Genomic DNA, 26,331 nt, shown 5'->3' on the forward strand with positions numbered 1-26,331 from the left:
CGGATATCAGGAACTCAGACTGCCAAAATAAAGACTTTTGTCATCCATCATGTTAGTTACAGCCCTGATCTTAGGCAGTCCTGACACTGAGCTGACTTCTCTGTTCTGACATACACTATAGAGACAGTTTATTGTTTTTCTGTAAACTCTTAATCCCATTATTCCATATGAAATGGAGATGAGCATGTTTAAAATCCAGCCTGCGTGACAACCATGACTTTCCTCTAAAGATACAGTAGATGGATGAGTGTAGCCACCCAGAAACAAATAACCTAATGAATACCTCATTTAAGGACAGGTAGACTGCAGTAAATAATTCTTTATTGGGTTTGGATATAATTTACATTCAATGGAACCATTGTATTGTTACCCAAAAATTAAAGAAAAATCCTGCTCAACTCTGCTTCTCAACATGAGAGTTGCTGATTGCGTGCGGCTCCCGGCCAAAATGAATGCGGCTCTTTGCCTCTTATCGTATTTTGTATACTGTGGCTCTTTGCCAAGTTTTGCAAGAAGCGGTGCTTTTTGTGAATGGTAAGGCGGTACCTGGGACACATGACAGATCCCAGAACCCGCCGGACCAATCACAAAGCGCAAGTGCTTCTCACTCATGCGCACTGGGCACCCGGCTGTCATGCCGAGCGCCATTACAGAAGCCGGGAAGACAGCGCGCGGCTCGATCGAGGGACAGGTAAGATCAAACAAAAACTCTGCGGAAGTAAGAGCGGGTACCTGTCAAATTTGACAGGTACCCGCTCCCCACCTCCCCACCTCCCTAAAGGTCAGCAGTCATCTGTACTGTTCGCAGTCTTTGGTCATCCCTGTGCTGTCCGCAGTCTTTGGTCATCCCTGTGCTGTCCGCAGTCTCTGGTCATCCCTGTGCTGTCCGCAGTCTCTGGTCATCCCTGTGCTGTCCGCAGTCTCTGGTCATCCCTGTGCTGTCCGCAGTCTCATTTGATGTGTGTGTTGAGGGTGGACACTTACCTTGAAATGAACACATTGTTGTTTTGTAAGGGTAAGAAAGTGTTATGGTGAATAATATGGTTTTAATTATGTGTTTTTGTGTGAGTGTTTGTCTGTTTTGGCAGGTCACTGCGTGGTGTGGCTCTCTGACTTTCACAGTTTAAAATTTTGGCTCTTTGTGTCTAACTTGTTCGCCACCCCTGCTCTAGAGGATTTACCCCCCCTTAATGACCAGGCCTCTTTTTGCTACTCGGCGCTGCACTAATTCAACTGATAATTGCGCGGTCATGCAATGCTGTAGCCGAATGAAATTTATGTCCTTTTTTTCACACAAATAGAGCTTTCTTTCAGTGGTATTTGATCACCTGTGTGCTTTTTATTTTTCACGCTATAAACAAAAAAAGACCAAAAATTTTGAAGAACAACGATATTTTTTACTTTCAGCTATAAAAAATATATAGTAAACTCAAAGTTAGTTATAAATTTAGGCCAACATGTATTCTGCTACATGTTTTTGTTAAAAAAAAAAAAAAATCCCAATAACTGTATATTGATTGCTTTGTGTGACAGTTATAGCGTCTACATACTATGGTATAGATACTGCAATTTACGCCATTTTTTTGCTATCCAGTGCTGTGTTAGTTTAACAGACAATTGCGCGGTCATGCAATACGGTACATAAATTAAATTTATGTCCTTTTTTTCCACACAAATAGAGCTTTCTTTCGGTGGTATTTGATTGCCTGTGCGTTTATTTTTTGCACTATAAATAAAAGAGCCTGACAATTTTGAGAAATTCAGTGATCAGTGCAAAATCACCAATACAGTAATCAGTGCAAAAAAAAAACCACTGACATTGTACTAATGGCACTGGGGAGGAAGGGGTTAACTTTTTTATTTACTGAAAGGGTTAACTGTGTGAGGGGAGTGTTTTACTAGGGGGTGTGTACTGCACGGGGGGGGGGGGGGGGACATGCTGATCGGGAGAGATAAACTCTTCTCTCCGGCTGAGCATGTCAGGAGCTGACAGGGAACTGACAGAAAGCAGAGCTACTGCAGCCCTGCTCTCTGTCAGTGATTGCTACTAATCGGTGGGACACAGCCGGTAACGACCTCCGCGGCCTTGATCGGCGGGACAGGTAGGGCGGTGGCACGCCTCGCGTGCGCCCTCTACCTGTTTTGATCGGCGGGACAGGTAGGGCGGTGGCACGCCTCGCATGCGCCCTCTACCTGTTTTGCAAACACACGTTTTAAAACGTGGTTTTGCCCAGCCGTGCCGCTCTGCCGCTATATTTCTACAGTGGCTGGGCGGCATGTGGTTAAAGTAGAACTAAAGGGTCTTTAAGATTTGGATATAGTGGAGGAGAATTGTGCCCCTGTAAGAAGAGGCACACTCTATTCTCCTGTTTACTGTTCCAATGAAGAGTGAAAGTGAAAGAAGATCCTAACTTTTGGGTTGTCGGCAGAACAGGAACAGAGGGGAAACCTTTCAATGGGTACACTAGTTTTAGTGACAACGGGAACAAGGGATTCTTTCACTTTGGATGAATTTCCTCTCACTTCCTGTTCTGGCTGTGGGACAGGAAGGGAAGGGAAATTTCCCCAGATACAAAAAAAAAAACTGACGAGTTATAACTTCTTTACTCTACTCTATTCAAAATGATAAAAAGCTTTCTTCTAGTACTACTTTAAAGCAGAACTTTACATAAAAAGGATGTTTTGCGTTATCTCTCCTCTCCATCTCCTCCTCCCCCCTCCTCCCCTCTCCTCCCCACCTCCCCTCTCCTCCCCACCTCCCCTCCCCCCCTCTCATCCCATCCCCCCCTCTCCTCCCCTCCCCCCCTCTCCTCCCCCCCCCCCTCCACTCTCCCCCCCCTTCCCCCCTCCCCCCTCCCCCCCTTCCCCCCTCCCCCCCTTCCCCCCTCTCCCCCCCCCTTTTTTTTTTTTTTTTTAGCAAGCTGCTTACTCGTTAAGTTCAACAATTAGAAAAAACATTCCAATTATCTACAGTATATGTCCTCTAGTCAACAAAGCCACAGGTGAACAAATGCAGGGTTTGCTAAGTATTTAATGGCATTGTTGAAAACTTCAAAACTATCTGTATAGATAATTGATTTTTGTGATATTGGCTAAGATTACACTAAAATTGTGACTTAACAGACTTGTCTCATAAAAAAAACATGAGCATCGTTTTTTTATAGCCGCATAATAAAGCCATAAACCCAACACTAACTGGCTTACTTCAGCGGCATAGTGTTCATGCTTCAGCAAATAAAAGTCCAAATACAAATCTGCATTAGCAGGTATCTTGCCCAGCCATGACATGAATGAACCATCTCTTGTCCATGCTACACCCAGGGCAGCTTACACACACTTGAACAATCAGTTCATGTGCTGACAAAAGGTATGGTGACTGAACAGAGATGCAGATCATCACTGTACTGCTTCTCCTTCTAGTGCCTGGTCGTACTGGTGTGACTCCAGGTGCAAATTGAAATCGCACCTGAAGTCGCATCTAATGAATGTGAATGTCAGTGTCTTAACATACGTGATTTGCTGCAGCGCGATTTCTAAAGTAGTTCTTGCATTACTTTTTCTGCAGTTTTTTGTTGCAATTTCACATACCGTATTTTTTGCTCCATAAGACGCACTTTTTTCCCCCCAAAAAAGGGGGGGAAATGTCAGTGCGTCTTATGGAGCGAATATAAAGCAGCCGGTCCGGTATTTTGCGGCCACCATTTCAGAATACCGAGCCGACCGCTCAGCTGTTGTCTCCTGCAGGGCCTTACCTGTTCCTCGCTCCAGCACTGCACAGTCTTCCCGCGCTGGCTTCTGTGACAGCCGGGTGCCCACTGCGCATGTGCTGCGCTTTGTGAATGATCCGGTGTCTTCTGGGACACATGAAAGATCCCAGAAGGCGCCGGGCCATTCACAAAGCGCAGCGCTTCTCGCACATGCGCAGTGGGCACCCGGCTGTCACAGAAGCCGGCCCGGGAAGAAGAGGGAAGGCAACTCCGCGGAAGTGGGAACGGGTACCTGTCAAATTCAGGTACCCGCTCCCCCTCCCTCCCCAAAGGTCAGCAGTCTCTGGTCATTCCCTGCACTGTCTGCAGTCTCTGGTCATTCCCTGCACTGTCTGCAGTCTCTGGTCATTCCCTGCACTGTCTGCAGTCTCTGGTCATTCCCTGCACTGTCTGCAGTCTCTGGTCATTCCCTGCACTGTCTGCAGTCTCTGGTCATTCCCTGCACTGTCTGCAGTCTCTGGTCATTCCCTGCACTGTCTGCAGTCTCTGGTCATTCCCTGCACTGTCTGCAGTCTCTGGTCATTCCCTGCACTGTCTGCAGTCTCTGGTCATTCCCTGCACTGTCTGCAGTCTCTGGTCATTCCCTGCACTGTCTGCAGTCTCTGGTCATTCCCTGCACTGTCTGCAGTCTCTGGTCATTCCCTGCACTGTCTGCAGTCTCTGGTCATTCCCTGCACTGTCTGCAGTCTCTGGTCATTCCCTGCACTGTCTGCAGTCTCTGGTCATTCCCTGCACTGTCTGCAGTCTCTGGTCATTCCCTGCACTGTCTGCAGTCTCTGGTCATTCCCTGCACTGTCTGCAGTCTCTGGTCATTCCCTGCACTGTCTGCAGTCTCTGGTCATTCCCTGCACTGTCTGCAGTCTCTGGTCATTCCCTGCACTGTCTGCAGTCTCTGGTCATTCCCTGCACTGTCTGCAGTCTCTGGTCATTCCCTGCACTGTCTGCAGTCTCTGGTCATTCCCTGCACTGTCTGCAGTCTCTGGTCATTCCCTGCACTGTCTGCAGTCTCTGGTCATTCCCTGCACTGTCTGCAGTCTCTGGTCATTCCCTGCACTGTCTGCAGTCTCTGGTCATTCCCTGCACTGTCTGCAGTCTCTGGTCATTCCCTGCACTGTCTGCAGTCTCTGGTCATTCCCTGCACTGTCTGCAGTCTCTGGTCATTCCCTGCACTGTCTGCAGTCTCTGGTCATTCCCTGCACTGTCTGCAGTCTCTGGTCATTCCCTGCACTGTCTGCAGTCTCTGGTCATTCCCTGCACTGTCTGCAGTCTCTGGTCATTCCCTGCACTGTCTGCAGTCTCTGGTCATTCCCTGCACTGTCTGCAGTCTCTGGTCATTCCCTGCACTGTCTGCAGTCTCTGGTCATTCCCTGCACTGTCTGCAGTCTCTGGTCATTCCCTGCACTGTCCGCAGTCTCTGGTCATTCCCTGTACTGTCCGCAGTCTCTGGTCATCCCCTGCACTGTCCGCAGTCTCTGGTCATTCCCTGCACTGTCCGCAGTCTCTGGTCATTCCCTGCACTGTCCGCAGTCTCTGGTCATCCCCTGCACTGTCTGCAGTCTCTGGTCATCTCCCGTACTGTGTCCGCAGTCTCTGGTCGTCTCCCGTACTGTGTCCGCAGTCTCTGGTCGTCTCCCGCACTGTGTCCGCAGTCTCTGGTCGTCTCCCGCACTGTGTCCGCAGTCTCTGGTCGTCTCCCGCACTGTGTCCGCAGTCTCTGGTCGTCTCCCGCACTGTGTCCGCAGTCTCTGGTCGTCTCCCGCACTGTGTCCGCAGTCTCTGGTCGTCTCCCGCACTGTGTCCGCAGTCTCTGGTCGTCTCCCGCACTGTGTCCGCAGTCTCTGGTCGTCTCCCGCACTGTGTCCGCAGTCTCTTGGTCATCCCCTGCACTGTGTCCGCAGTCTCTGGTCATCTCCTGTACTGTGTCTGCAGTCCATCGGTTCAGAATATTTTTTTTTCACCTCTAAAACCTAGGTGCGTCTTATGGTCAGGTGCGTCTTATGGAGCGAAAAATACGGTACATATCACATGGAAATCGCACTGCAAATTTCAAGAAATCGTTGGAAATCTTCACAAGTAGCAATAAAGTCTTTAGAAATCGCACCTGAAATTGCACACAAATCACACAATTTTAAATGCATGAGGTGTGTTACTGACCAGATCACCAGGTGAAAACGGGAAAAAAAGCCTAAAACAAACAAATGCAGCCAACACATCTAATGATTGGTAAGCTGCAACAGATTGCATGATCAGACTGAACATTTTAAAGTGTCCTTTTTTTTTTTTTTTTGGATAGAGTGGAGAGGGATTAAAATTCTGTCAGGTTTTTTTTGCGATCTGTGCCCCCCCGAGATATTCATCCTCTCTTTTGTCCTGACACTTTAATGGCAGAATAAAAATAGAGGGGACATCTCTAGAATGTTAAATAAAAAGTTTTTATTTTTAGCTTTTATTGGGCTATTCAGATTTTATCTTGGTTTTAGCTGGAGTTTTGCTTTAAAGTGTATGTATAGCCCGAACTGTTTTCTTCTTCTTCTGAATAGAGTGCTTACAACCACTGTCATATTTTTATTGCTGTCTAAAATTTTAGAGTTGTCACCAAAGCAGAAAGCATGGGACAATCTTCCAATGGGGATATCTGTGTAGGTGACAACTGTCTAAATGGCAATTCCCCCAATATTTATAGAGATTTCTTTCATCTCTGTTACGTCTTGTTTTGAGAAAACATATATCTTGGAAGTAGTAGCTATCTTTTGCTTGTTAAAGTTTTGTTCTAACCCATAATCTAACAAATATGTTTGTTTCTCAGGCACCATACTAATCCAGTCGGAACTGAGTGGAGATGGAAAATGGACCAGCCAGAGATGATACTAGAACAAGCAATTGAGAATCACCAAAACATGATTAAACAGTTTAAAGGTAGGTCTTCTTGCAGAACATTTCAAGCTTATCTATACCAAATGTTAACTTTGCTGTGTTGACAACCACCTCATGGGTAGTTTCCTTTCTTGGAAACAGTGCTGCTCTAGGCTCCCTCATGTGCCAGTTGTGACAAAAGCTTTAAGCATTTACTGTACTGTCTGATCTTCTCAAAGAGCGAGCCAACCAGTCTGTGGTTGAGTGCTTAAAGCAGCCTTTTCTTCAGGAAAGGTCAATATTTTAGTTCTTCTATTACGGTTTTATTCACCCCAGCAAAAACTTATGTGGGTTAACCTCTTCCCTACCGCACTATAGCCAAAAGAAGGCTACAAGGCGGTTGTCTAGTTCTGGGATGACGTCCATGGATGTCATTCCAGAACACGCCCCCATCGATGCACACCCGGCGCTGACGGTGATCACTGTGACCTACGGCAGTGCTGCCTATCAGTGGCAGCTCATCAGTGCTGCCTATCAGTGCCCATCACTGCTGCCTATCCTTGCCCATCAGTGTTTCCTATCAGTGCAGCAGCATCAATGCACATCAGTGAAGGAGCAAAATTACCTGTTTGCAAACTTTTAGAATAGAAACAAAAAAAACGTATTTTTTTCAAATGTTTTACTCTTTTTTTTGTTTATGGAGCAAAAAATAAAACACCCAGTGGCGATTAAATACCACCAAAGAAATCTCTATTTGTGTGAAAAAATGATAAAAATTTTTGTGTATACATATAAAAACATACCATCTGTTCTCAACTGCATAAGAGCTATGGGAGGAGAAATAGCAATACACTGAACGTGTCTGTGTCTATCTGTCTGTCGTGATCAGTTTTTAATAGGAAAGCAGAGGGACTGGCAGGAACACCAGGAATTTCACACAATGAAAGCAATACAAAGAAACCAGGATACTTTTTCATACAGGTACATGGTACAGCAAGCAACTTAGTAGAAATATGAAATGTTAGGTTTATATATTCTTTAACCGGTTTCCCACCTCCCTATAGCAGATATACTGCTACAGGGTGGCAGGGGTGCGCAAAATCATGTGTGTGTGTGTGTATATATACGTAATTTTGCATTTCTGGGTAGGGGTTGCGCCGCCATTACTAGTAAAAAAAAAAAAAAATTCCAGTATCTATACCGCCACTTGTAAACGCTGTAACTTTCATTTAAACCAATTAATTTACACATATTGTGATTTTTTTTTTCTTTTTCGTTTTTTTTTTTTTGTTTTGTTTTTTAGCAAAGACATGTAGCAGAATATATTTTGGCCTAAATTTATGACAATTTGATTTTTTAAATTTTTTTTTACTGGACATATTTAATAGCAAAAAGTCAAAAATATATATATATTTTTTTGTTTCTCAAAATTGTCAGTCTTTTTTTTTTCATAGCAGGCGATCAAATACCATCGAAAGAAAGCTCAATTTGTGGGGAAAAAAGTACATATATTTCATTTGGGTTCAGCGTTGCATGACCGTGCAATTGTCAGTTAAAATAACTCAGCACTGTAATGCAAAAAATGGCCTGGTCAGGAGGTAAATCCTCAGGAGTGGTTAAAGCGATACTAAAGATTCTATTTTTTTTTTTGTAAAATAACAAACATGTCTATACTTACCTGCTGTGTATAGTGGTTTTGCACCGAGCAGCCTGGATCCTTCTCTTCCCTGGTCCCCCACAGGCTTTCCTGGCACCTCCTTTCTGTCAGGTGCCCCTACAGCAAGCAGCTTGCTGTGGGGGCACCCGCTGCTCCATGTGTCTATTGACACACACAGAGCAGCTTCTTGGCTCTGCCCCCTCTCTCCTCATTGGCTGACTGGTTGTGATTGACAGCAGCGGGAGCCAATGGCTCCCACTTGCTGTCTCAGCCAATGAGGAGGCAGAGACCCGGGACAGCCGAAGCTGTCATCCACATTACTGGATCTCAATGGGGCTCAGGTAAGTATTGAGGGGGCTGAGGGCACTCCTGCACACAGAAGATTTTTTACTCTCATGCATAGAATGCTTGAAGGTAAAAAAGCTTGAGGCTTTACAACTACTTTAAGAGTGCGAATTGTCTTTTCTGTCTGCTGCCTGGTTCCTCTGCTATCAGCAGGAGTCGCTTCTGACAGGTTTTCCTGACACCAAGAGAAAAAAGGCGACGGGAGGGATCTCCAGCTGATTGACAGCCTCATTTCCTGTGTGCTATGTGAAGGGAGTGTGTCCTTTCCAGTCAGCTGTCAGAGCTCTCCTCACTGAGCTCTGAAGAGTGTGTAACTTCAGCTCTCCATCCCCTTTTTTCTGAACTCTGTTGTTGAGATATTTGACCACAGAATGTCTATGTATTGTCTCTTGTCATACACGTGTGTGTGTGTGTGTGTGTGTGTGTGTGTGTGTGTGTGTAAGTATTGGGATGCCTGCCTTTACATGCACATGAACTTTAATGGCATCCCAGTCTTAGTCCGTAGGGTTCAGTATTGAGTTGGCCCACCCTTTGCAGCCATAACAGCTCCAACTCTTCTGGGAAGGCTGTCCACAAGGTTTAGGAGTGTGTCTATGGGAATATTTGACTATTCTTTCAGAAGCGCATTTGTGAGATCAGGCACTGATGTCAGATGAGAAGGCCTGCCTCACAGTCTCCACTCTAATTCATCCCAAAAATGTTCTATCTGGTTGAGGTCGGGACTCTCTGCAGGACAGTCAAGTTCCTCCACCCCAAACTTGCTCATCCCATATTTTTATGGACCTTGCTTTGTGCACTGTTACGCAGTCATGTTGTACCAGGAAGGGACCATCCCCAAACTGTTCCCATAAAGTTAGGAGCATGAAATTGTCCAAAATGTCTTGGTATGCTGACGCATTAAGAGTTCCCATCACTGGAACTAAGGGGCCGAGCCCAACCCCTGAAATACAACCCCGCCCTATAATCCCCCCTCCACCAAACTTTACACTTGGCACAATGCATTCAGGCAAGTAACATTCTCCTGGCAACTGTCAAACCCAGACACGTCCATCGTAGTGCCAGAGAAGCGTGATTGGTCACTCCAGAGGACATGTATCCACTGCTGTAGAATCCAGTGGCAGCATGCTTTACACCACTGCATCCAACGCTTTGCATTTCACTTAGTGATGTAAGGCTCGGATGCAGCTGCTTGGCCATGGAAACACATTCCATGAAACTCTCTACGCACTGTTGTGCTAATCTGAGGGCAACACAAAGTTTGGAGGTCTTTAGCTGTTGACTCTTTGAGAGAGAGTTGGCGACTTCTGCGCACTGTGCTCTTCAGCATGTGCTGACCCCACTCTGTCATTTTATATGGCCTACCACTTTGTGGCTGAGTTGCTTCTGTTTCCAGTTGCTTCCACTTTGTTATAATACCACTAACAGTTGACCGTGGGATATTTAGTAGCAAGGAATTCAATAAGCTCCCGAAAGCGACCCATTATTTCACAAATGCTTGCCGAAGCAGTCTGCATGCCTAGGTGCTTGATTTTATACACCTGTGGGCATGGAGGTGATTGAAACACCTGAATCCAATGGTTTGGAGGGGTGGCCCAATACATTTAGCAATATAGTGTGTGTGCCTGTGTGATTTAATTTTTTTTTTTTTGGAAAGGGAGAATATTCCACGGATGGAAAGCAATCCTTCCTATTTTGCGCCAAAGTAATACAGCCTATAGCTAGTATGCAAAATTTGATCTGGTTCATAAGGGATAAGCATTCGAACTGAAGTGGTTAAATTTAAGTAAGACTTTATATAAACATCATTGCAAAGTTTCAATAGGTTACAATACAGCCCATTCTCATACATTACACCCCTGAAGCACAAATATTGATTGAATAGAATATCCCATTACAGTGCTTTAAAGCTGTGTAAACATCAATACTAGATATGAATAAGAATGTATCTTATAGCACTTAATAAATTGTTTGAAGCTTGGAAGTTGTTGTAAATGATGTGGAACACTGATTTATATGGCATACATCTTGGTTCTTTTATGCTTGAGAAATGGCTCTTTTTGAATTATTTTTCTGATAGCATTTTTTCTTGCAGAGTTTGCTGTTTTATTATGAAGATGAAAATCAGAGTTTAATTACCAATTTGTGGGTTATACTTTATAGGTTTAGAGACTTCCACCCAAGACAGTAAATGTTTCTTTGTGTGGATCGTAATGTACTATTCATTCAATAAAATAATCCTGCAGTCTCTTCTACCTACAAATGTATTGATTATTATTTTAGGAATAGTATATAAAACTATGCAAATTTGGAAGGAAGTTGTTTGAGGTATTTGCATGAGTTAGCAGTGTGGAGGATAATTTTTAATTAGCGTTGGCACAGCAGATCCTTTTTTTTTTTTTTGTGTAGCTTTTAACATAAAATTACTTGTTGCATGTCTTTTAAGCAGCTAACTGTGGCTGCTGAGCCCTGTACACTTCATTACCTGCGGCTGTTGCCAACATGTTATCTGTGGCTCTCCACACAGCCAGCGATTACCAGTGAGGATCACTGCTGGGTGCACCTTATGTGCTTGAACAGCCATAAGTAGCTGCAGTTGCAGATGCTGAACTGTCATTGAAATGTACAGTGCATACCACAGCTAGATGCTAACAGGTGCAGAAGTTGGCAGATTGCCCAAGTAGAGTAGATACGTGAGAAGTTAAGTAAACCCTTAAAAAGAAAAAAAAAATTTGAAGGCAGGCCATACATGGGTCAATTTCTGAATTAATTTTCTTTAGAAAATCGCAAATTTCATGTGTTTTGTAATCTGATGGTACCAGCATTTAATGTCGAAATTTGACCAACCATGCCTTCAATTTCCCCTCCTGCTGCTACAGAAAAAGAATTTTATGGCTGGGAATTTTTCTTTTTTTTATCAGGTCACATCACATGCTCATTTCTTTTTCAATTAGGTTTCTCTCATGATTCTGCCATTGTTGATTAGAAATGTGTTAATTTTTAAAAAAAATTCCATTATGCCTGATCACTCAAATTTGATGGCCCCTTGAAAACTGACCGATGCCGCCTACTAATGGTGCAAAATGCGAACAAAAATTCTTAGTTACGATTTTCGAAAGAAAATTCTTTTGGAATTCGACCCATGTATGGCCTGCATTACCTGAACAGCAGTTTTGGTAGAAGTATGCATTTGGAGTGCGAGTGGATTTAAAAATAGTTCGCACATGTAAGATTAGGTATTGTTCACTGAACCCACATGGCAGTAGCTTTGCAATAATCACTACCACACAAGCCAGAAAAAAGTGAACTTTTGCCATGTTATAAAGAACAATTGCCATTTTTATAAGGACATTTGCCGTGTTGCAAGAAATGTTAATTGTGCCTGAGCAGTAGTCTGAAATAATGTACCACTTGTCTTGAGTTCCTCCTAAAGTGTAGAAGGGCACTTCCTACTATGTGAAGGTGCTTAGACACTCCTGAGCGAACATAATGTAAATCTGCTGTATGAAATTCAAAGCTGAACATACTGTACATGGGTCAGTTTTCTTTGCTAGATGGATGAAGAACTCCTTCCCGCTGTGTTATTGTAGTGTGACAGTGGGACTCTTCTGCTGTCCGAATACACTAATCAGTGCTGTAATGCTGATTAAACAAACATTTTCCAACAACCCTGTTTGTGAGTGGTTGAACATTTTAGATGAACTCATGAACAGGAATAGCCATAGATAGATCGGAGCCAGCTGAATTTTGGCCAGTTTACGCCACTGCTTCTTGTGACTGCTAGTCTGAGGAGATTTGAATGAAATTTGTTCTCTGTGCTCCTCAATGTGGTCCATTTTTTTTTGGCCACTTCTTCCAGTTTAGTTCCTCTTTAATAGCAAGCTAGGTTTTAGTCAAGCTTACAACAAGAAGTATGGAATCACCACTCTTGGAAAATGTTAATTCAATTGTTTAATTATGTAGAAAAAAAACTAATCACAGACATGCCTCAAAACTATTTTCATTTAATATTTCAACTTTCTGGTTTTAAGAAACACAAAAAGAAAAAAGAAAACTGTAGTCAGTTGCAACTGTTTTTGCAGATCAAGCAGAGGGGAAAAAATATGGAATCACTCAATTCTGAGGAAAATATTATGAAATCATGAAAAAACCCTACAGTACACCACTAGTATTTTGTTGCACCACCTTTGGCTTTTATAACAGCTTGAATTCTCTGAGGCATGGGTTTAACTATCAACACATATTCTTCATCAATCAGGCTCCAATTTTCTCTTATTGCAGTTGCCAGATCAGCTTTGTGGGTCGGAGCCTTGTCATGGAATATTTTCTTTCATTTCCACCATAGATTTTCAATTGGATTGCAGTCTGGACTATTTGCAGGCCTTGCCATTGACATACTGTATGTCTTTCTGGAAGGAAAGTTTTCACTGCTTTTGCCCTATGGCAAGACGCATTATCATCCTGAAACATGTCATCATCACCAAACATCTTTTCAATTGATGGAAGAAGAAAAGTGTCCAAAATATCAATATAAACTTGTGCATTTAAAAAAAAATTGACTGTCCTCTCCCCCATATCTTTACCTGACATGCAACCCTGTATCATCAATGATTGTGGAAATTTGCATGTTTTCTTCAGGCGTTTGTCTTTATACATTTCATTGGAGTGGTACTAAACAAAGGTTCCAGCATCATCACCCTGCCCAATGCAGATTTGTGATTTATCACTGAATATCACTTTTCATCCAGTCATCCAGAGTCCATGAATGCTTTTCTTTAGCCCACTGTAACCTTGTTTTTTTTTCTGTTTTGGTGTTAACGATGGTTTTTCGTTTTAGCTTTTATGTATGTAAATCCCATTTCTTTTAGGCGGTGTCTTACAGTTCGGTCACAGACATTTGACTCCGGTTTCTGCCCATTTGTTCCTCATTTGTGCATTTTCTGTTTTCAAGGCATATTGCTTTAAGTTTTCTAGAAGTTTTGATGTCTCTCTTGGTCTACCAGTACAGTTCTCTTTACAACCTTCCTATTTGATTTGTACTTGGTCCAGATTTTAGACAGCTGACTGGGAACAACCAACATATTTTGAAACATTCCGTGATGATTTAACTGCAGACTAATTTGCAGACTAATTAGCAGATGTAATGAGATGCAGATGTTTGTTTTAGAACTGCAAAGTACGTGGTGATTCTATAATGTTTTGCTCAGAATTGAGTGATTCCATATTTTTTCCCTCCTGCTTGATCTGCAAAAACAGTTGCAATTGACTACAGTTTTCTTTCATTTTTCTTTTTTTTTTTTTTTTTTTTTTTTTTTTTTCCTTAAAGCCAGAAGGTTGGAATAGTAAATGAAAATCGTTTCAAGGCATATCTGTGATTTTTTTTTTTTTTTTTTTCTACACAATTAAACAATTGAATTAACATTTTTCAAGAGTGGCGATTCCATACTTTTTACCAGGGTTTGTGTTTAAGTTTTTGTTTAGAATGTTAAGGTAATGATTTCTCTTCAGATGGTTTTCACTGTTTTTATATTCAACTCATTTTTATTGATTTTAAGTTAACAATTAGACAAGAACAGGACTTCCATAGGTTCATAGTATTGCAAGAGATTACAAAAATAGTATCGGTTATTTAATCACAATATCCAAATACGACAATATGAACCATAGGGGGTAGGGGTGTAGGGAAAGATAGGGGGGGGGAAGGGTGGAGGAACGGAGAGTTGGGGAGGGGGGGGGGGGAAGGGGGAGAGAATAACTATTATAACTTGTGAAATTAGAATATTTGAAAATACCAGTCAAGTTAGCTAGGTTGATCTTATAAAGGTATTGGTAATACTCAAAAAAAAAGAAAGGTAAATGCCATCAAATTTCAATTGTACAATTCGGGTGAAGTGCCCACAGATGCCAGTCTTTATAAAATTTATTGTATGAAAGGTTAGAGCTGGAGAATCACCGCTCCATATCATTGGAGATTGATATTGGTGATCACTCTTGTTAGAGATTGGGATTGTGGTTTTCCACAGGCTAGTTATATTATTCTTGGCTGCGTATAGTAGGTGTATAATAATATCTCGAAGTTCTGGAGAGAACATGTCGATACCCATATGTAAGAGCGCCAAGTCTGGGGTAGAGGATATTGTCTTACCAAAGATTTCTGAGATTATTTTGAATATGCTGTTCCAAATGATTTGATGGATTTGCAGGACCAAATAATATGGTATAGGGAACCTGTTTCTCCACATTGTCTCCATCATTGTGGAGATGTGTTCGGGTAGATTTTAGTTAGTCTAAATGGAGTTTGGTACCATTGGTGTAATAGTTTAATGTAGTATTCCCAGTGTGTGGCACAGCGAGAGGCTTTATATGTGGTGGTAAAGGCTCTCTTCCATGTTAGGTCAGGGATTTTTTTGGGAGAGGATAGATTCCTAATTGGTTACTGATGTTGTTCTAAAATTATGATTCACATCTAATATGAGTGAGTAGAATAATGAGAGATGCCTTTGCCTGGGTATTTAGGTCTGTTTAGGAAGTGAAAAGCTGGAGCAGGTAGTGTAGTGGTGCATGGGATATTGTTAGTTTTTAGATAGTGTGAGATTTGGAGATATGTAACGTCCTTGGACGTTAGTGGATATTTTTGTTGCAGTTGGTGAAATGTGGCTAAGTGTTGGGAGGTGAAAAGATCGTAAATGAGGGATATATCTAGTTGCTCCCAGGTTGTTAGGTTGATATCTGGGATTAGAGTGACGATAGTTCTAAGAGGAATATGAATATTGTTAGATTTGGAAAGGGAGTAGGATAATATTTTGGACCATGCGTTTAATGAAGCTTTGATGCATGGATGTGTCGTCATTATGAGTTTTTTATTGGCAGAATAGAGAAGAAGGTGTGATTGCTGTGTGGCAGGGTGGAATATTTGAGTTTCTAATATTGACCAGTTTTTTTTTTTTTTTATTTAGATGGGTGCCACCAAAAATAGGTCTGATCAAGAAGGGAGGCTAGGTAGTATGTATGTAAATGAGGGAGGTTTGTTCTCCCTTTGTGATAAGAGCGAATGAGTAAGTTATTAGAGCATCTAGGTCTTTTGGATTCCCACACAAATTGGGAGAAATGCCTTTGAGCTTTGTGAAAGAAGTTTAATGGTATGGGTATAGGAAGAGTTCTGAAAATATATAGGATTTTGGGAAGGATTATCATTTTTAAGCTTGTGATTCGGCCTATTTTAGACAAGCCAAATGTTCTGAGTGAGGATATGTCTCTGGGGAGATTTTGGAGGAGTATTTTGTGATTATAATCGTAAAGGTGGGATGGATAAGGGGTAAGATTAATTCCGAGATATGGGATTGAGTGTTTTGCCCAGATGTATGGTAATTCTTTGGATAGGCGGAGTTAAGTTTTTTTTTTTGTGGAGTATATACGTTAAGGATTTGGATTTGTCGAGTTTGTAATATGTTATGTTGGTATATTGGGTTAGTAGTTCCCCTTTTTTGTATAGCGTTCTAGCCAGGTTTGTCACCATTAGGATGACATCATCAGCAAACAAACTTATTTTGTGTTCAACATCTTTAAATTTTGTACCTGTTGTTATATTAGGGTCTTGTCTTATTTTTGCAGCAAGTGGTTCTATTAGTAGTGCGAAAATTAGGGAAGATAGGGGACAACCTTGTCTAGTTCCGTTAGAGATATCGAATGGGCGAGATAGTATGCCATCCGTTAGTACTCTAGCTGACGGTGCGGAGTATAGGGACATTATTGCAGATTGTAACCATCCTGCGATGCCAAATTTCTGTAAAACTGATTGCATGAAACCGCAATGGACATTGTCAAATGCCTTCTCTGCGTCAAGTGAAAAGTGCAGAGAGGACATTTGATGATTTTGACAGTTGTGGAGTAAAGAGATAAAGCGACTAGTGGTGTCTGGGACTTGTCAACGAAGCCCACCTAGTCTGGGTGGATTAGTGTAGGTAGAATTGGGAGTAGTTTGTGAGCTATAAATTTGGCAAACAATTTAACGTCTGTCTTGATGAGAAAATTGAGTCTATAGTTTTGAACTTGTTGGAGGTCTTTTTCTGGTTTAGGAATGGTCGTTATAGTGGATTGTAGCATCTCTTTGGGTATGGTGCCTTTGGACGCTGCCTCATTAAAAAGATTGGTCAGATGGAGAAACAGGAGATTAGCGAATTGTTTATAATATTCATTGGTGAAACCGTCGCAACCTGGTGATTTTTTTTTTTTTAAGCGATGCCATGATTTCTTAAGGCTTTGGTGATGGATATCAGCTTTTTCCACGTAAGGAGGGTTTCTTTGGATAGATCAGCGTAGCGTTTCATACCTTCATAAGGGGCGGGAAGTGTTGCAGGATTTCTACCAGCTATCATGAGCTTTTCTCTGGTTTGGTAGAAATGGACCCTGATTAGGGCATCCCGTGGTGTTGAAGCTGGTAGGAATGTTGGTTTTGGAATTCTATGTGCTCTATCGATGGAGGCTTCTGTGGGGGTGATGGGATTAGGATTTTCATGAGTTGTTGTATATATGATTGGAGAGAGTCATTTGTCACCGTTTCAGGGATCACGCAGATTTTTATATTATTGCATCTTGAGTGGTCCTCTAAGTCTGTTATTTTGTTTTTAAGCATATTGATTTCAGATTTTTGGTCAGCGTAGGCATCTGCTACTGTGTTGTGTGCTGTGAACATGACAGACATCTGGTTTTCAACGTGATGCAGCCGGTTAGTGTGGTCAGTGATAATGTTAGAGATGGGAGTTATAGCATGGGTTATATCGCTATGTAGCGTTTGCCATAGGGAAAGTAGCATATTTTTCATCACTAATTCAGAGTCCGGTTGATCAGCGGCTGGGGATTCTTCAATGGCTGATTGGGTTTGTAGCATAGGAGTAGTTAGGATGCCTGTACTGTGAAGGTCACATAAATGAGGGTCTTCAATTCTGGGCCTAAACTTAGCAGGGCTTCTAGAAGAGGGTGAGAGAGGAGGGGAAGACACACCCGGATCCCCATCGTATAGTGGTACTCGCAGTCTGGGATCTGGGGTGTAGGAGCTGGATTCTGCTGGATGGATGGAGCTGCTGTGCATGGATGGGCTGGCGTCATCTTGGCAGCATTTGTCCTGGGCCGGGAAGAAGTCTGTGAAGTGCTGAGGTATAGCCGGGGACTTCCGTCTCCTCGGCATGGTACCGGAGGTTGCTGGGGGAGAGGGCTTCCCCTTATTTTATACAGCCGGGGTCCCATGAGTCGGGCTGAGTATGCAGAGTGGCAACGGAGCTCAAATACAGATTGGCCATCTTGGAACACGGCCGCACATGTGCCCTTGTTTTCACTGTTTTATACATAGTACTTCATGATACTGTATTTGCAGAGCATTTGGGTTTTCTAATAAAAAAAAGTCCAGCAATTGCTGTTCCCAGAATATATATGTGTGTATGTATGTAATAAAAAGTCTACACACCCCTGTTTAACTGTACAACTCAATTGAAAAACAAACTGAAATCTTTTTTTGGGGGGGAGTAAACGTAAAAAACTAAAATAACGTGGTTGCATAAGTGTGCACACCCTCTTATAACTGGGGATGTAGCTGTGTTCAGAATTAAGCAATCACATTCAAAATTATGTTAAATTGGAGTCAATACACACCTTCCATCATTTAAAGTTCCCCTGATTAACCTCAAATAAAGTTCAGCTTTTCTAGTAGGTCTTTCCTGACATTTTCTTAGTCTCATCCTACAGCAAATTACCATGGTCTGCAGAGAGCTTCCAAAGCATTAGAGGGATCTCATTGTTAAAGGGTATCAGTCAGGAGAAGGGTACAAAAGAATTTCCCAACACATTAGATATAGCATGGAACACAGTGAAGACAGTCCTCATCAAGTGGAGAAACCTGGTTCAACAGTGACATTACCAAGAACTGAACATTTCTCCAAAATTGATGAAAAGATGAGGAGAAAACTGGTCTGGGAGGCTGCCAAGAGGCCTAGAGCAACATTAAAGGAGCTGCAGGAATATCTGGCAAGTACTGGCTGTGTGGTACAGGTGACAACAATCTCCCGTATTCTTCATATGTCTGGGCTATGGGGTAGAGTGGCCAGACAGCAGCCTTTTCTTACAAAGAAAAGCCTCCAAGCCCTGCTAAATATTGCAAAAACACATCTGAAGTCTCCCAAAAGCATGTGGGAAAATGTGTTGATGAAACCATGGTTGAACTTTTTGCCCAGAATTCCAAAATATATGTTTGGTACAAAAACAACACTGCACATCACCAAAAGATCACCATACCCACAGTGAAGTATGGTGGTGGCAGCATCATGATTTGGTGCTATTTTTCTTCAGCTGAAACTGGGACCTTAGTCAAGGTATAGGGAATTATGAACAGCTCCAAATACCAGTCAATATTGGCACAAAACCTTCAGGCTTCTGCTAGAAAGCTGAACATGACAAGGAACTTCATCTTTCAGCATGACAACGACCCAAAGCATACATCCAAATCAACAAAGGAATGGCTCTCCCAGGTGAAGAATAAAGTTTTGCAATGGCCCAGCCAGAGCCCAGATCTGAATCCGATCGAAAATTTGTGGGGTGATCTGAAGCACAGGAGATGCCCTCACAATCTGACATATTTAGAGTTTTTTTTTTTTTTTTTCAACGAAGAGTGGGCAAATATTGCCAAGTCAAGATGTGCCATGCTGATAGACTCATACTCAAAAAGACTGAGTTCTGTAATCCAATCAAAAGGTGCTTCAACAAAGTATTATTTTAAAGGTGTGCACACTTATGCAACCATATTATTTTAGTCTATTTTTACTTCCCTCCACCTAAAATATTTCAGTTTGTTGTTAAACTGAATTGTACAGTTGTACATGTTAACAGGGCTGTGTAGACTTTTTATATCCTGTGTGTGTGTATATGTATATTTGTATGCAATTTTTCTCACAGCAAATGAATGGGCTGACTGAATACAACACAATTTGAAATGCATTGCATTTCAGTGGTCTGAATGGCCCTTTAGAGCAGGGTTTCTCAATCAGGGTTCCATGGAACCCTGGGGTTCCTCCAAAGGTTACCAGGGGTTCCTTTGAGCAATTTCTGCCTCCGATAAGTTCTCATTGACACAATTGATCTTTTGAGCTATCTATAAGGAGGTAATTCTTCACAATGACCACATTACAAAGTATGTAAAAGCTAATGGAGGATTTCTACATGTCAGCTCAGTTTGTTTTTCAGGCTGTACCATGGAAAGGATGTTGGAAATTGTTAAAGTGTTTTGCTGCACTCTGTTAAACAGTGTTTGCTGCACTTTCATTAATAACAAAATAAGTGAATATCATTCATATAGATATTTTCTTTCTTCTATACATTAGGTGAATTTTTCCTCTTCTTTTTTTCTGTTTTTATTAGCCCTTTTTTTTTATTATAAATGATGACGAAGCCACAGGGATCTTAAGACTACCAAAATTAAAGACTGTATGATTTCACCTGAGATTGTAAAATATCTATTTTCTTAGCTTTGTAGTTTAATCAGTTTTAGATGAATCTGTTCCTGATATTGAGCTACAGAACTAAAATTCACACACACACAGCTTGGTCAGCATGCATTAGATAAGTCCTAGCAGAGAGGAGTCTCATCGGAGCTTCTGATGACAGTACAAAGCCATGAATCTGCAGTACTATGGCTGTACATAGATAACGAATGTAACTGTTCTGGGATCTGCCTTACGCTGGCTTGTAAAATTGGATAAACTGCTTCCTGTGGGGCTCTACCGGCCTGTTAGAGGTATTAATAATTGTCAGGAAGACCCACATTAGTGTAACAGATGAGCAGGGACTTATTGACTGGATGCTCATAGTTGGTTGCAGAGAACTATATAATTGATTGAACTTTGCTTGTAATTTTTCTTTAGCTTGTTCTTTATTCCCACTTCAATTCGCACAATAATTCCTTGACTGGAGCGTGAGGCTATTGACTGAAACATAAGTTGATGGTCCTGCCTGCTGTATGCAGCATGTTAGCAGACTTCTTTTTACATAATAGAAAGTTCTTGATAGATATATATATATATATATATATATATATATATATATATATATATATATTGTGGGAATTCACTACAAAAACTTTTGCATTAGTGGATTGCATTAACCCATCATCATTATGAATACGTTCATACCTTTTAGATTCACCATTGCCACACTGAAATAAATTCTCAACACTCAATTCAGATACACTCTGGTCCACCAGAGCAATACTATAGTTATCCTGGGGTACCTTAACCACCGTTGCTAGGGGAGATAACACATCCTGCTTAGTGGTCACCCCTACTACATTTAATTCAGCATTCTCTTTAGAGGACATTGGTGCAACCCCAATATCCGTACTCTTCACATTGACATTTTTAACCGTTGCCTCCCCACTAAAAGCATTATACAGAGGCAAGTCTTTCTCACAATCACCAGCAGTGGGTTTCCCAACTGGGAGTATCCCAAATTTATAGCAGAGAGTCTCAAAGTCAGTCTCAATCATTGCATTAGTATCTCTCACATTTCTCTCAAAAGTACCAGTCTTACCCACCACTGTAACAGGCTTCACCTTCACTTGAGTGCGTGGGATCTGGATCCTGTCTGTCATCTCCTCTGCTTGGCTTTGGCCAGCCAGTTCATCCATGCAGCTATAGGATGATACTGTGGCAGGCACTTCTGACTCCTTGGCACCCCCTGCAGGCACAACAGGTACTTCCTCACTGTTGCTAGAGGTGGCTGCCAAAATCTTTAAACACGAATCTGGGCTTGCAGATGAAGACTTTTGCCCAGTAGCACCCTCATCAGTGGTATTCCATAATCTGGGGCAGGTAAAGATACCATGCCCAAACTGACCACATTCCAGGCAGGGTATGGTTCCACAGATAACCTTCTTGGGATAAGGAACAACATCTCCCTTGTAGCCCCTTCTCCTGGTTGGCAGGCTTTCTCCTGTTGCTATGGGAGATGGCACTCTCCCAGCTGAACTTTGTGGGTTCCTCCAGATGCGCTGAACTCTCATCTCTGCATTGCCACAATCCTCTGCAGACGACACTTCTCTCACAGGGTCCGCAGGCCTGAAGTCACATGTGTTGCTATAGGCAACAACATTCTTCTGAAACTTTTGGGCAGCCTGCTGCTCCTTCCTGGAACTCCAAGCAGGCTTCCCAATTGCATACCCAGACCTTTGTCTGGTTGTGTCACCTTGCACTGAAACCGAAAAGTCAGTTTCCTCTGCAATACATTAACTCTCTGGAGCCCCTCAACCTGCCTGGTTGAGAATCCAGGGTTTTCAACTTGAGTTTGACCGTGGCAGGACACCGCACTGCCACATATCCCCCCCCCTTTGTTTTGACCCCGTAGGGGGCGGAACACACAAACCTAAAACCCTTGCTTTAGCCCTTCTGTGCCGACTATCACCTGTAAAGGTCCAATCCTGGCTGACTTCATTTTCATCAAAGGGAGACACTACTCCCTGCCCCAAGAGGTGACTTCCCCTGTCTCCCCTTACTTGGGCTCTACGACATTGGAAGCTGGGATAATGGGCACTTGGAGACAGTGTGCCCCCATTCACTGCACCGCAAACAGTGCTCTTGCGGCAGTATCTTGGCCGAACTTCCAACACTGCATCCTCTTTCAGGCTTAGTACTCTGCACACAGAAAACTGGTTTCCTTTCACCAGCGTTGCCAGGGACAACAGTATGCACTTCCCACTGTGGCAAACTCTGTGTAGCCATGTATGGGGCTTGTTCTGGTGATAACAACCCCTCCAGCCACAGGGCTCTGTCTCTCATTTCAGAAAATCTTGCTTCTTTTTTGAGTTTTGACCGCCCCATCTTTGCAGTCACTCCACAACAATTTTGCACAGTCCAGCAACACAATGGAGCACTGTCTCTTTAAGGAAAGTTCCTTTTCTCTTCAGGATCTCCTCACCTGCACACACTGATAGTGCAGAGTCATGCACCAAACACAGTTCAACACATGAACTTACTTCCTTGCTGGGATCTCTAGTTCTGCCCACTGCATCCTCCACCATATGTGGGAACTCGCTTCAAATTGGTAGAGCTCTTCAAAGCACACAGCAACTCGCTTCGTTAAGGGCCTTTTTGCCCAATTTTATTTACAAGAAAGTTCAAATAACACAAATGCTTCCCACGCAGGGGTATCCACCATCAAGAAATACCAACAAAGATTCAGCCTCCTGGCTTGTACACAGTTCGCTGTCTGTCTCCTGCAGACTCTTCCCAAATTATAGCCACTAGCACACAGCTAGTCTGGCTTCCGCCTGACTCCAAGGCAGAGACCTCCCGTCTGCCAGGGTGGAGCCCTCCTGACTCTGTTTGCCGGGGTGGAGCCCAGAACTATGGTTAGGACTCTATAAAAAGGCCTGCACACACCTGTGCAATCAGTGTGCTGGGGGTTCTCAAAACACGGACCCCGGATTGGAGATTTCATCCCTCCCAGATCTCTTTGAAATCTCCAGGCTCCAGATCCCAAAACAAACTTAATGAATAAATGAGGAAACCGAAAAGTCAGTTTCCTCTGCAATACATTAACTCTCTGGAGCCCTTCAACCTGCCTGGTTGAGAATCCAGGGTTTTCAACTTGAGTTTGACCGTGGCAGGACACCGCACTGCCACTATATATATATATATATATATGGTGCAATTTGTGCTTATGTTTTTGTTCTTTTGCTTTGTACTTCTACAGATGTAAACATGTATCAGTGGGGCAAATTACACCCACAACTGCAAGTATACAGCGTTTTGCTAGGAATATGTAAGGGTCACCTGATAAGTGAGCTATGTTCCCAGTTTCATCACTTGTGATTATCAGGACCTTCTAAACTCTAGGGGTATTCTTGCAGAGGCAGACTTTTCAGCTTGGTGGGTAGTCCAGTGAGCAAACCTAAACATTTCTCATCCACATCAACGTGCTCCACATGGACACGGTAATTAATGGGTCCAAGAGCTAATGCAACTTGTTAAACCCACAATCTAACTTCCAGTGTGAGAACATCCTGGATAGGATGTTGCCATACATATCTTTAATATCTGGAATAACCCCTCCCCGCAAATGAAATGCCAGGGCAAAATCGCACGTGACCATTGAAGGCTTTAGAAAAATTTGACTCCTAGGTGGGATTTGCTCTGACAGCAAGTGGGCTACTCACAGTTGTTAACACTCATGAGCACCTACCTACAGTGGATATAAAAAAGTTTACACACCCCTGTTAAAATGTCAGGTTTCTGTGATGCAAAAAAATGAGACAAAGATAAATCATTTCAGAACTTTTTCTACTTTTAACCACTTGCCAACCGTGCACTTTTACCCTCTTCCTGCCCATGCCAATTTTCAGCTTTCAGCGCTGTTGCACTTTGACAGTTGAGCGGTCATGCAACACTTTACCCATGTGAAATTGTTATTATTTTTTTTAGACAGATCTTTCTTTTGGTGGTATTTAATCACCACTGGGGTTTTTATTTTTTGCTGAAAAACTAAAAACTGAAAATTTTGAAAATAAGTTTATTCTTAGTTTCTGTTACAAAATTTTGTTAGGTAATGTTTGTCCTTCACTGATGTGCGCTTATGAGGCTGCACTGATGGACACTGACAGGCATCACTGAAGGCAGCACTCATAGCACTGATAGGTGGCACTGGTTGTAACTGTTAGGCGGCACTGACGGGCACTGATAGTTGGCACTGAAAGTCAGCTCCGATGAGCACTGGTATGTGGCATTGATGGGTGCTTACAGGTGGCAATTATGGGCATTGACAGGTGGTATGAGGATGCTACACTGATTATCTGGGCACTGATGATCAGTGTACATGTCTCCTCTGAAGAATGCTGATTTACCGTCTCTCCTCTCCTCACGCGCTGTCTGCGTGAAGAGAGGACTGCCGATAACCATCATTTCCTTGTTTACATGCGTTCAGCTTTGATTGGACACAGCTGATCACATGACAGAGCTTGGGTCATCGGCTTTTTATGGTGATCGCTGATCCACTGTGTCCCAGGGACACAGCGCACCACCGATCACCGTGCTGTGCTCCCCCGGAGGCGCGCATGCGCAGTTAGAGTGGGGGGACGTCCTCCCAGAATGAAAGAACTGCCGCCTTCCCATCATTTCCTTATATGGCAGGCGGGAGGAGGTTAATGTAATCTACAAACTGTATAACTCTGTTGAACAACAAACTGAAATCTTTTAGGTAGAGGGAAGTAAAAATATAAAACTAAAATATGATTGCATAAGTGTGCACATTTTTAAACTAATACTTTGTTGAAGCACCATTTGATTTTATTACACTCAGCGCTCAGTCTTTTTGGGTATGAGTTTATCAGGATGGCACATCTTCCTTGTAAAAACACTCTAAATTTGTCAGATTGCGAGGGCATCTCTTGTGCACAGCCCTCTTCAGATCATTCAACAGTTTTTTGATCGGATACCGGTCTGGGCTCTGGCTGGGCCATTGCAAAACTTTCATCTTCTTCTGATAAAGCCATTCCTTTATTGATTTTGATTTACGCTTTGGGTCATTGTAATGCTGAAAGATAAAGTTCCTCTTCATGTTCAGCTTTCTAGCAGAAGCCTGAGGGTTTTGTGCCAATATTGACTGGTATTTGGAACTGTTCATAATTCCCTCAACCTTGACTACGGCCCCAGTTCCAGTTGAAGAAAAACAGCCCCAAATCATGATGCTGCCACCACCATGCTTCACTGTGGGTATGGTGTTCTTTTGGTGATGTGCAGTGTTGTTTTTGCACCAAACATATCTTTTGGAATTATGGGCAAAAAGTTCAACCTTGGTTTCATCAGACCATAACACATTTTTCCACATGCTTTTGGGAGACTTCAGATGTGTTTTTGCAAAATGTAGCCGGGCTTGGATGTTTTTCTCCATAAGAAAAGGCTGCGGTCTGGCCACGATACCCCATAGCCCAGACATATGAAGAATACGGGAGATTGTTGTCATATGTACCACACAGCCAGTACTTGCCAGATATTCCTGCAGCTCCTTTAATGTTGCTGTAGGCCCCTTGGCAGCCTCCCAGACCAGTTTTCTTATCTTTCCATCAATTTTGGAGGGAGGTCCAGTTCTTTGTAATGTCACTGTTGCACCATATTTCTCCACTTGATGATGACTGTCTTTATTGTGTTCCATGGTATATCTAATGTCTTGGAAATTCTTTTGTACTTTTCTCCTAATGGATGCCTTTTAACAATGAGATCCTTCTAATGCTTTGGAAGCTGTCTGTGGACCATGGCTTTTGCTGTGGGATGCGACTTAGAAAATGTCATGAAAGATCTGCTAGAGCAGCTGAACTTTATTTGGGGTTAATCAGAGGCACTTTAAATGATGGCTGGTGTGTATTGACTCCTATGTAACATGATTTTGAATGTGATTGCTTAATTCTGAACAGAGCTACATCCCCAGTCATAAGAGGGTGTGCACACTTATGCAACCACATTGTTTTAATTATTTTAGGTTTACTCCTGCCCCCCACACACACACCTAAAAGATTTCAGTTTGTTTTTCAATTGAGTTGTACAGTTTATAGGTCACATTAAAGGTGGAAAAAGTTCTGAAATGATTTATCTTTCTCATTTTTTTTACATCACAGAAACCTGACATTTTAACAGGGGTGTGGACTTTTTATATCCACTGTACATGGTGGCAGCTTCAGCATAC

The 26,331-nt window shown here is 42.6% G+C and overlaps 1 protein-coding gene across 2 annotated transcripts in view; it reads left to right on the forward strand.

The window, feature by feature from the left end:
* LOC149469876 (S-adenosyl-L-methionine-dependent tRNA 4-demethylwyosine synthase TYW1-like) overlaps positions 1 to 26,331 on the forward strand; it is a 257,623-nt gene that overhangs the window by 102,472 nt on the left and 128,820 nt on the right. For both annotated transcript variants that reach the window (XM_089668480.1, XM_089668481.1), the window contains exon 11: positions 6,574 to 6,683. In XM_089668480.1, coding sequence (XP_089524606.1) covers positions 6,574 to 6,683 — 110 coding nt within the window. The remainder of the gene's footprint in view (positions 1 to 6,573; positions 6,684 to 26,331) is intronic.

This window comes from Staurois parvus, unplaced genomic scaffold (assembly GCF_062004578.1).
Source record: "Staurois parvus isolate SC_StPar_1 unplaced genomic scaffold, SC_StPar_1.0 ptg000058l, whole genome shotgun sequence".
Classification (NCBI taxonomy): Eukaryota; Metazoa; Chordata; class Amphibia; order Anura; family Ranidae; genus Staurois; species Staurois parvus.